The sequence below is a fragment of the Lampris incognitus genome, chromosome 17 (genome assembly GCF_029633865.1).
Source record: "Lampris incognitus isolate fLamInc1 chromosome 17, fLamInc1.hap2, whole genome shotgun sequence".
In the NCBI taxonomy this organism is placed as follows: Eukaryota; Metazoa; Chordata; class Actinopteri; order Lampriformes; family Lampridae; genus Lampris; species Lampris incognitus.
In genome coordinates, this window is record NC_079227.1 from 3043669 (window position 1) to 3056264 (window position 12596).

Below are 12596 nucleotides of genomic sequence, written 5' to 3' on the forward strand. Positions count from 1 at the left end.
CCCTCTAATATACTCGTTCCTGATCCTGTCCTTCTTCATCACTCCCAGTGAAAATCTTATCATCTTCACCTCTGCCACCTCCAGCTCCACCTCCTGTCTTTTCATCAGTGCCACTGTCTCCAAACCATACAACATAGCTGGTCTCACAACCATCTTGTAAACCTTCCCTTTAACTCTTGCTGGTACCCTTCTGTCACACATCACTCCTGACACTCTTCTCCACCCACTCCACCCTGCCTGCACTCTCTTCTTCACCTGTCTTCTGCACTCCCCGTTACTTTGGACATTCATGCCAACTTAAGATATGAAAAACAGAGAACTTGATTTCATCCTCTCAGCAGTATTAATTTAGGGTGGCACGGTGGTCCAGTGGTCAGCACTGTGGCCTCACAGCAAGAAGGTCCTGGGTTCGAACCCCAGGCTGTCCCAGGTCCTTTCTGTGTGGAGTTTGCATGTTCTCCCCGTGTCTGCCTGGGTTTCCTCCGGGTGCTCCGGTTTCCTCCCACCATCAAAAAGACATGCATGTTAGAGTTAATACTCCTGCCTGTGCCCCTGAGAAGAAGTGGAGTTGGTCCCCGGATGCTGCAGCTGCCTACTGCTGCTGTACAGTAGGATGGGTACATGCAGACAACACGTTGGTTGTAAGAATGACAAAAGTGCCGTAGCTGTTAAAGCATGCTGGCTTTGTTGTTTTGATTTAACGGTCTCCTGCAGGGCTCGGCAACCTGACCCGCGTGTCACCGCGGGCACCAACACGGGCATGCGCAGCAATTCACGACAGATATTTTGTAATATATATTTAATATATATATTCAGGGGGGCAGCCGGGACACGAACCCGGTCAGTCCGGTCGACTAAAGGGTCCGTTGGACCCTTCAGTCCGGTGGTGGTTAGTGCAGTCGCCCGTGGTGGGGTGACCCGGGTTCGCGTCTCGGCTACGGCAGATTCTCGGCTGCCCCTGAATTCGCTACACTGCTGTCAGAGGTGGGATGGTGAGACCGTGAGGCCGTCGGAGAGGTGTGAGGGAGCTGGTATGCTGAACCGCGGGGCTGCGCCTCCCGAAGGAGGGGGTAATGTAACGACCACGGATGACCAGACTCGCTAGCCCTTGGCTAACGGGTCAGACCCTTTCATCGGCTGGTTAACATAGTCGCACGTTGTGCGGGAGACCCGGGTTCGCGTCCCGGCTGCGGTGGTTCCCGGCTGCCTCCCGAGTTCGCTACATTACTTTTTTGTATAAAAATATTGCAATATAAAATGTAGCCCAGCGGAGAACTAAACGAACAATACTGAAATAATTAATTAGTCTCAGAACACACCATTGTTTCTGACAGCAAGAGGGCGCACACAAGTGATGTGGGTCTGTCATGCCCCTCCCCCTTGCTTCCTGTCAAGAACAATGTTGTGTAATAGTCACCTCTTTCAGCCGTGTTGGACAAAAGAATTCAGAGTTATTTCATGAAAGGACCGAGCTGAGTTGTGTTAACTTCAAGTGCAAAGTGTTGTGTTGAACTTCAAGTGTAAAGTGTTGTGTTGAACTTCAAGTGCAAAGTGTTGTGTTGAACTTCAAGTGCAAAGTGTTGTGTTGAACTTCAAGTGCAAAGTGTTGTGTTGAACTTCAAGTGCAAAGTTTTGTGTTGAACTTCAAGTGTAAAGTGTTGTGTTGAACTTCAAGTGCAAAGTGCTGTGTTGAACTTCAAGTGTAAAACGTCATTCTGAAACGAGGCAGGAGGAAAACGTTGAAGATGAGGCTGATGAAGATGAATCCGTCCAGAGGGCAGCGGCCCGGTACGGGAAGCCATGCAGCGTGTTTACAACCCAGTGGGCCCCCAAACCAGGCTGCAGCCTGTTGTGTCCCTTTGTCGCACTTTATTGTCGTGTGTGTGTGTGTGTGGATCTTTTGCCATGAGCAATCTAGATGGGGAGACAAGCAGTGCCAACATTGTGAAAGATGCCAACATTGTGGCCATTTATAAAAACAAAGGAGACAAATCCATCTGCTCCAACAGTAGGGGTATTTCACTGCTGGCTATTGCTGGAAAGGTTGTAGCCAAGATCATGCTCCGCAGACTAACACTCGCAGTAGCCGAACAGGTCATACCAGAGTCACAATGCGGCTTCCGAAAGGATAGAGGGACCGTTGACATGACCTTTGTCACACGCCAGCTGCAGGAGAAATGCTGAGAACAGCACAAGGATCTATACATAGCATTCATAGACCTCTCAAAGGCATTCGATACAGTTAACCGGGCCCTGCTGTGGCAAGTCCTGAAGAAATTTGGATGTCCACCCAAGTTTCTTACCATTCTTGGACAGTTTCACTCAGGAATGATGGCCCGAGTGGTAGTGGGGAACCACAGTTGTGAGCCCTTTGGTGTGCAGAGTGGAGTTAGACAAGGCTGTGTGCTAGCCCCAGTCCTGTTCAATATCTTCTTAGTCTCTGTTACAGCACTGTTACAAAGGGTAATGTAGAAGCAGGCTGGAGTCACCATTGACTTCAGGCTCAATGGAAACCTATTCAACACCAGGAGGTTTCAGGCAACCACCAAGTAGATCTCTGAGACCATTATTGAGCTACAGTATGCCAACGATTGTGCCCTGGTAGCTCACACACCAGAAGCTCTACAGAACACTCTGTCGGCAGTTGTAACTGCATACAGGAGAATGGGACTGATCAGTAACACCCAAAAGACAGAGTTAATCTGTCAGTTGACTGCCGGCCTCCCAAACCACCCAACAACCTTCACGGCAGAAGGGCAACAACTGGCCACTGTTCCTGCCTTCAAATATCTGGGAAGTATGCTATCCGACACCTGCAAAATAGACGATGAGATTCAGCACCGCCTCAAACAAGCCTCAACATCTTTTGGCCGTCTAAGGAGAAGGGTTTTCCAGAACAGCAACCTCAGTCTCCACACTAAAGTGCTTGTTTACAGAGCAGTGTGCATCTCCACACTACTCTATGGATGTGAGGCATGGACCATCTACAGCCACCATCTCAGAAGCCTGGAGGCCTTCCATGTGAGATGTCTCCAGAAGATCCTCGGCATTACTTGGGAGGACAGAGTGCCACACACAGAGGTGTTGGAGCGGGCAGGCAGCTGCAGCGTGGAGTCTACCCTAAAACACCATCAACTCAGGTGGCTTGGGCATGTTATTCGCATGCCCAGCGAACGACTCCCACGTAAAGTCCTCTACGGCCAACTACACCTTGGTCAACGCACTGCTGGTGGGCAGAAGAAGCGGTTCAAAGACCAAATGAAGACCACACTAAAAAGATGTCAGATCAACCCCTCTTCTCTGGAGGAACTTGCCTCCTGCCGCACAACCTGGCGCTCTCACGTCTCACAGGGAGTGAAGTACATGGAAAACCAGCACACACAACACCGTGTAGCTAAGCGTACGAAGAGATATGCTCACAAAGCTACCCCTGCCCCCCCCCCCAGCACCACTTTACATGCCCGGTCTGCAACTGCAACTGTGCAGCCAGGATCGGCCTATTCAGCCACCAAAGGACTCACAAATAGGAGAAGATGTAACACCTACTGAGATTTACTAGCCATGTTATGATATTAACTGGCCATGTTATATTTACTAGTCATGTTATGATATTTACCAATCATGTTATGATATTTACTTGTCATATTATATTTTCTAGCCATGTTATATTTAGTAGTCATGTTATGATATTTACTTGTCATGTTATATTTAGTAGTCATATTATATTTACTAGCCATGTTATATTTAGTAGTCATGTTATATTAACTTGTCATGTTATATTTAGTAGTCATGTTATGATATTAACTGGCCATGTTATATTTACTAATCATGTTATATTTACTCGTCATATATTTACTCATGTTATATTTAGTAGTCCTATTATATTTACTAGTCATGTTATATTTAGTAGTCATGTTATGATATTTACTTGTCATGTTATATTTAATAGTCCTATTATATTTACTAGCCATGTTATATTTAGTAGTTATGTTATGATATTTACTTGTCATGTTATATTTAATAGTCATATTATATTTACTAGCCATGTTATATTTAGTAGTCATGTTATGATATTTACTTGTCATGTTATATTTAATAGTCCTATTATATTTACTAGCCATGTTATATTTAGTAGTCATGTTATGATATTTACTTGTCATGTTATATTTAATAGTCATATTTACTAGCCATGTTATATTTAGTAGTCATGTTATGATATTTACTTGTCATGTTATATTTAATAGTCATATTATATTTACTAGCCGTTATATTTAGCAGTCATGTTACGATATTTACTTGTCATGTTATATTTACTAGCCATGTTATATTTAGTAGTCATGTTATGATATTTAGTAGTCATGTTATATTTACTAGTGACATTACTAAGATTCGCTAGCCACATTATATTTTACATCCTTTTTTAAGTTTACAAGACATATGATATTTATTGGTCATTTTATGATTACTAGTCATGCTGTGCTTCAGGAACGTAAAATCTGACACACAGCACATTTAATGACACGGAGGGACTGAGATGAAGGATGCAGAGGTGACTTCCTGGATAGACTTGTGAAGTGCATCTGATTTGTATTTGAAGTCCAACTGACGTGTGCTTAAAGTATAATTGTGTCTCTTGACTCCTGCAGAACTGTTTTGAGCTCTACAACCCCAGCCACAAGGGTCAGGTGATCAAGGCCTGCAAGACGGAGGCAGACGGGCGGGTTGTTGAGGGAAACCATGTGGTGTACAGGATCTCTGCCCCCACGCCGGAGGAGAAGGAGGAGTGGATTAAATCCATCAAGTGAGAGAACAAGACGAACGTCCGCTCATATCGTTTTACACTGAGACACTTAGCACTGCTCCCATGTTAGCCTGCCCCCACTGACCTTGACTGAGAGGAACATAGTACACACACAACACACACACAAAGATGTGAGTTGACATGCATGCATTGATTCACACGCATGTATAATTGTGCACAACATGCAGAGTGACTCAGTTTCTCACAGACTTCCTACTGATGAAACCTCTAGTCAAACCTCTCTCTCTCTCTCTCTCTGTTCCTTCTCTTTACTTCTTTCTGTTCTTCCTTTGTTCTCTGTGTTTTCTATCTTTCTCTATATCTCCGTTCTCTTTGTCCCGTCTCTGCCTGTTCTCTTTCTTCACTCTTTTTTTTTTATGCATTTGGTTGCATGCGTGTGTGTGTCTGTCCGCAGCTAATCTCGTAAACTCCTGGACTCATCAGCCTAAAGATTTCTTTCTGCAGTTATGACTGTGTGAGGAAGAACCTCTGGTGGCTCAAGACCTTTGAAAAATGTTTGTTCTCACTATCGCCGCTCCCTCTCTTCATTCACTTCCTAGCTCGCTTAACTAACGCTGTTCTCTGTCGCTGCCTGATCTGAGTCAACCGTGCGCATGCGTGAGCCACATCTACAGTTGACTCAGATTGGGCAGCGACATGATCAAAAGTTATTAAGATAATTTTGATAGTCCAAAAAATGTTAACGTTCAAAGGGGACAACTTCCTCTGGGTTGAAGTCAGAACAGGAAGTGCTGCATATTCTTGTTGCTGCTTGATCTGAGTCAGCTATAGATGTGAGGTGCACATGTGTGAGCGTAAACGGTTTCTCCAGCTTTATTATAAGATGGAAATAAAGACAGGGTTAGGGTCAGACCCACATGGTGGCATAGCACACCTTGTCATTTTGTAAAGTACAAGTTCATGTCAGACTCGGTGGCTTTCGTGTGAGGCTCCGCCTGGCAGACTGCACATCCACAGGCTGACAGGCAAAACCTGTTTGTGAGGTGGATTTTGTAGTTTGAGCGCTGCATTTTAACAACTTCTGTTTCTATATTTCCTGTTACATCCACTTGGGCGCTGTACAAAAGTCTTATAGTGGCAGAAACAACACTGGTTTTTCTGTCCGTGTGTGTTTCTGTCTGCTGATCATCACCATACTACTGGACCTGTCAGCGTCATCTACTGGACCTGTCAGTATCATCTACTGGACCTGTCAGCATCATCTACTGGACCTGCCAGCGTCATCTACTGGACCTGCCAGCGTCATCTACTGGACCTGCCAGCGTCATCTACTGGACCTGCCAGCATCATCTACTGGACACGTCAGCATCATCTACTTGACCTGTCATCGTCTACTAGACCTGTCAGCATCATCTACTGGACCTGCCAGCGTCGTCTACTGGACCTGTCAGCATCATCTACTAGACCTGCCAGCATCATCTACTGGACCTGCCAGTATCATCTACTGGACCTGTCAGCATCATCTACTGGACCTGTCAGCATCATCTACTGGACATGTCAGCATCATCTACTGGACCTGCCAGCTTCATCTACTGGACCTGCCAGTATCATCTACTGGACATGTCAGCATCATCTACTTGACCTGTCATCGTCTACTGGACCTGTCAGTATCATCTACTGGACCTGCCAGTATCATCTACAGGACATGTCAGAATCATCTACTGGACCTGTCAGCATCATCTACTGGACCTGTCAGTATCATCTACTGGACCTGTCAGCATCATCTACTGGACCTGTCATCATCTACTGGACCTGTCAGCATCATCTACTGGACCTGTCAGCATCATCTACTGGACATGTCAGCATCATCTACTGGACATGTCAGCATCATCTACTTGACCTGTCATCATCTACTGGACCTGCCAGCGTCATCTACTGGACCTGCCAGCGTCATCTACTGGACCTGCCAGCATCATCTACTGGACACGTCAGCATCATCTACTTGACCTGTCATCGTCTACTAGACCTGTCAGCATCATCTACTGGACCTGCCAGCGTCGTCTACTGGACCTGTCAGCATCATCTACTAGACCTGCCAGCATCATCTACTGGACCTGCCAGTATCATCTACTGGACCTGTCAGCATCATCTACTGGACATGTCAGCATCATCTACTGGACCTGTCAGCATCATCTACTGGACATGTCAGCATCATCTACTGGACCTGCCAGCGTCATCTACTGGACCTGCCAGTATCATCTACTGGACATGTCAGCATCATCTACTTGACCTGTCATCGTCTACTGGACCTGTCAGTATCATCTACTGGACCTGCCAGTATCATCTACTGGACATGTCAGAATCATCTACTGGACCTGCCAGCATCATCTACTGGACCTGCCAGCGTCATCTACTGGACCTGTCAGTATCATCTACTGGACCTGTCATCATCATCTACTGGACCTGTCAGCATCATCTACTGGACCTGTCAGTGTCATCTACTGGACCTGTCATCATCTAATGGACCTGTCAGCATCATCTACTGGACCTGTCATCATCTACTGGACCTGTCATCATCTACTGGACCTGTCAGCATCATCTACTGGACCTGCCAGTATCATCTACTGGACCTGTCATCATCTACTGGACCTGTCAGCATCATCTACTGGACCTGTCATCATCTACTGGACCAGTCAGCATCATCTACTGGACCTGTCAGCATCATCTACTGGACCTGTCATCATCATCTACTGGACATGTCAGTATCATCTACTGGACCTGTCAGCATCATCTACTGGACATGTCAGCATCATCTACTGGACATGTCAGCATCATCTACTTGACCTGTCATCGTCTACTGGACCAACAACACTGGTTTTTCTGTCCGTGTGTGTTTCTGTCTGCTGATCATCACCATACTACTGGACCTGTCAGCATCATCTACTTGACCTGCCATCGTCTACTGGACCTGTCAGCATCATCTACTGGACCTGTCAGCGTCGTCTACTGGGCCTGCCAGCGTCATCTACTGGACATATCAGCATCATCTACTTGACCTGCCATCGTCTACTGGACCTGTCAGCATCATCTACTGGGCCTGCCAGCATCATCTACTTGACCTGCCATCGTCTACTGGACCTGTCAGCATCATCTACTGGGCCTGCCAGCATCATCTACTTGACCTGCCATCGTCTACTGGACCTGTCAGCATCATCTACTGGGCCTGCCAGCATCATCTACTTGACCTGCCAGCGTCATTTACTGGCCCTGTCAGCATCATCTACTTGACCTGTCATCATCTACTGGACCTGTCAGCATCATCTGCTGGGCCTGCCAGCGTCGTCTACTGGACCTGCCAGGGTCATCTACTGGACCTGTCAGCGTCATTTACTGGCCCTGTCAGCATCATCTACTGGGCCTGCCAGCGTCGTCTACTGGACCTGCCAGGGTCATCTACTGGACCTGCCAGCGTCATTTACTGGCCCTGTCAGCATCATCTACTGGGCCTGCCAGCGTCGTCTACTGGACCTGCCAGGGTCATCTACTGGACCTGCCAGGGTCATCTACTGGACCTGTCAGCATCATGATGTTTGTGCACAGTTCTGACTGGATGATCAGGGACCTCTGCTGGTTGTGGTGATTCAGAACCTTTGAAAAATCTGTTTTACACTGTGATTAAGTGCTGACTCCTCAGTTGGTTTGACTTCTAAGTCGGAGCACCGGAGAAGAGGAGATACACCTTTACTGAGTTCTTTCTCTGTTCTCTCTCTCGATTCCTTCTCTCGATCTGTTCTTTGTTCTCTCTTTTTTTTAAATTTTAGACCCCCCCCCCCTTCTTTTCTCCCCAGTTGCACTCGGCCAGCTACCCCACTCTTCCGAGCCGTCCCGGTCTCTGCTCCACCCCCTCTGCTGATCCGGGGAGGGCTGCGGACCACTACATGCCTCCTCCTATACACGTGGAGTCGCCACCTGCTTCTTTTCACCTGACAGTGAGGAGTTTCACCAGGGGGACGTAGCGCGTCGGAGGATCATTCTATTCCCCCAGTTACCCCCCCCCCCCAAATAGACACCCTGACCGACCAGAGGAGGCACTAGTGCAGTGACCAAGACACATACCCACATCCGGCTTCCTGCCCGCTGAAACGGCCAACTGTGTCTGTAGGGACGCCCGACCAAGCAGGAGGCAACACGGATTCAAACCGGTGATCCCCGTGTTGGTAGGCAATGGAATAGACCGCTACACTACCCGGATGCCCCTGTTCCCCTTTCTTTCTCATTTTTTCTGTTCCTTCCAGGTGTTCATCTGTTTCTCTTTCTTTGTTCTCTCTCTCTCTCTCTCTCGGTGTTCTGCACCATGCAGATTGTGTTGGTCAGATGTGAACGCTGTCATGTTGAGTCATAATAGAGACTTCAGGAAATTGGACCCAGTGGGTAATATTGATCAGTGCATTAGTTCACATCCCGATTCCCTGATCAATATCAGAGCAGCAAATCACATTACATGAGCCTCCCATACGCTCTAATGACAGGGAAATACGCTCAGCACTGACAGATGTTTCCTGGTGAGGGACAGGCGGTCAGCGTCTGAACGTTTTGTCTCAGTTAAGCTGCTGTAAATGCTGTTTGGATGAGGTTGGCTTGATCGGTTGTCTCAGTTTGTGAAATTTGGCCTTGTGGTCTCTTACGTCCCATTCACAGCTGGTATTAAAGCAATAGTAGCTCCAGTCTATCTCTGTTACATACTTACCTATACTCACTCATTTTGGCTCAGAGCTGTTGGGGTCATGACCTTTCCTCCCCGTGGACAGAACTTCCTCACCTGCATGGTTGAATGCATGAGATCCAATAGAAATACACAAGTCAGACCAGCATGTGTGCAGTATGTTACACCCTTACACCTTACATTAATATGTATCTCTTAACTCATCCAGACTAGACACGTGTGTACTGACTAGATGTGTGTACAGACTAGACGTGTGTACTGAGTAGACGTGTGTACTGAGTAGACGTGTGTACAGACTAGACGTGTGTGCAGACTAGACATGTGCAGACTACACGTGTGTACAGACTAGACGTGTGCAGACTAGAAGTGTGTCCAGACTAAACGTGTGCCTAGACTAGATGTGTATGTACAGACTAGATGTGTGTCCAGACTAGACATGTGAGTACAGACTAGACGTGTGAGTACAGACTAGACGTGTGACGTGTGTGTACAGACTAGACGTGAGTATAGATTAGACGTGTGATGTGTGTGTACAGACTAGACGTGTGTACAGACTAGACGTGTGTGCAGTCTAGACGTGTGTGCAGACTATACGTGTGTCCAGACTAGACGTGTGTGCAGACTAGAAGTGTGTCCAGACTAAACGTGTGCCTAGACTAGATGTGTATGTACAGACTAGATGTGTGTCCAGACTAGACATGTGAGTACAGACTAGACGTGTGACGTGTGTGTACAGACTAGACGTGAGTATAGATTAGACGTGTGATGTGTGTGTACAGACTAGACGTGTGATGTGTGTGTACAGACTAGACGTGTGTCCAGACTAGATGTGTGTACAGACTAGACGTGTGTACAGACTAGACGTGTGTGCAGTCTAGACGTGTGTGCAGACTACACGTGTGTACAGACTAGATGTGTGCAGACTAGAAGTGTGTCCAGACTAGACGTGTGTGCAGACTAAACGTGTGCCTAGACTAGACGTGTATGTACAGACTAGACGTGTGTCCAGACTAGATGTGTGTACAGACTAGACGTGTGTACAGACTAGACGTGTGATGTGTGTGTCCAGACTAGATGTGTGTACAGACTAGATGTGTGTCCAGACTAGATGTGTGTACAGGCTAGACGTGTTATGTGTGTGTACAGACTAGACGTGTGTCCAGACTAGATGTGTGTACAGACTAGACGTGTGTACAGACTAGACGTGTGATGTGTGTGTCCAGACTAGACGTGTGTCCAGACTAGACATGTGAGTACAGACTAGACGGGTAGACTAGACACATGTAAACCATTGTCCTGCTGCCAAACCACCACCCCGAATCCACATGTAAACCACTGTCCTGCTGCCAAACCACCACCCTGAATCCACATGTAAACCACTGTCCTGCTGCCAAACCACCACCCTGAATCCACATGTAAACCACTGTCCTGCTGCCAAACCACCACCCCGAATCCACATGTAAACCACTGTCCTGCTGCCAAACCACCACCCTGAATCCACATGTAAACCACTGTCCTGCTGCCAAACTACCATCCTGATTCCACATGTAAACCACCACCCTAAATCCACATGTAAACCACTGTCCTGCTGCCAACCCACTACCCTGATTCCACATGTAAACCACTGTCCTGCTGCCAACCCACTACCCTGATTCCACATGTAAACCACTGTCCTGCTGCCAAACCACTACCCTGATTCCACATGTAAACCACTGTCCTGCTGCCAGACCACCACCCTGAATCTACATGTAAACCACTGTCCTGCTGCCAAACCACCACCCTGAATCCACATGTAAACCACTGTCCTGCTGCCAAACCGCCACCCTGAATCCACATGTAAACCACTGTCCTGCTGCCACACCACCACCCTGAATCCACATGTAAACCACTGTCCCGCTCCCAGACTGACTGACAGGTGTCTCAGTAGAAGGACTAACAGTAAACAACTAAGTGTGAGTTGGTCATGTGTGATGCTGCAAAAGGTTTGTTTGTAAATCCTACAGGCAGACACCCCCACATGTCCAGCTACCGTCTGCCCAGAGACAAGTTATAACTTACATGTAGAACGTCTTGTCTTCACTGATGTATAGAAATGTACCAGCATGGGATATGGTCACATGACTCACAGACCAGCATGGGATATGGTCACATGACTCACAGACCAGCATGGGATATGGTCACATGACTCAGACTGGGCCTTTAAGAGTCTTAAGAATTAGTGAGTGAGACCGCCGTCTTCTCGGCATCCATCATGAAGGTGTATGGAGCTCATTAACCTTCACCAGGAAACAGACACGGCTCACTAACAAAACACGGACCCGGCGGCGGTCATACGTGGTTGTCTTGATGCGTGTCTCCTTCCTCCCACAGGGCAAGCATCAGCCGGGACCCCTTCTACGACATGCTGGCCACGCGGAAACGGAGGATAGCCAATAAGAAATGACTGCCGTCTCCAAACTGATTCCGCCCACATCGCCATCAGTGAAGACCCACCCACCCAGCCCCGCCTCCTTTTTGTGTGGTGGGAGGGGGCGGAGCCATGAGCGGAGCAACAAGCAGCCCAAGTGAATTGAACGCCTCTTCAGTTCGCCTGCTTGGGATTCGTTTGCACCTCCATCATATGTGTTCAAATATCCGTTGGCTTCACTGCCGGACTCCTGGTGCCGATGCTGCGCCAGTCAAACTGGACCGGATGCTTCATGAGGAGAAATGGATTAAAAAAAGACATCTTTACCAGACTGCATCATTAACAGCGGACTAAAAATGACAATTCTCAATTCCCCAAGTGAACCTCCACCCAGCCGGTGTTTGTAGCAGAAAATGGACTGCCCCTTGGCGGCGAAATGAGAACAAATGCGTGTTCTGTGAGGGAGGCCGAGACCTCCACATTCACCAACCTGAATGGACAAGTCGTCCCATCCATCCACCCTTTCAGCCCCTCTGGTCACATATGCAGATGTGTCGGTGTCGCCGGGCTGAGGGGCGTGACCATAAAGCAGCTGGGCTGGTCTAACCGCTGGATGGCTGCTGTTAAAATACACACTGGTCTGAAAGGCCAGGCGGAGGAATGACACCCGGCCAACTGGGTTAACTTAGTCTTCTCATAATGTC

The 12596-nt window shown here is 47.7% G+C and overlaps 1 protein-coding gene across 1 annotated transcript in view; it reads left to right on the plus strand.

Moving 5' to 3' along the window:
* Nucleotides 1–11928, plus strand: part of LOC130128088 (cytohesin-3) — a 77517-nt gene extending 65589 nt beyond the window's left edge. Inside the window, exons 13-14 of the mRNA XM_056297800.1 lie at nucleotides 4647–4801; nucleotides 11856–11928. Of these exons, the coding sequence (XP_056153775.1) occupies nucleotides 4647–4801; nucleotides 11856–11928 (228 nt within the window). The remainder of the gene's footprint in view (nucleotides 1–4646; nucleotides 4802–11855) is intronic.
* The last annotated feature ends 668 nt before the right edge of the window (nucleotides 11929–12596 follow it).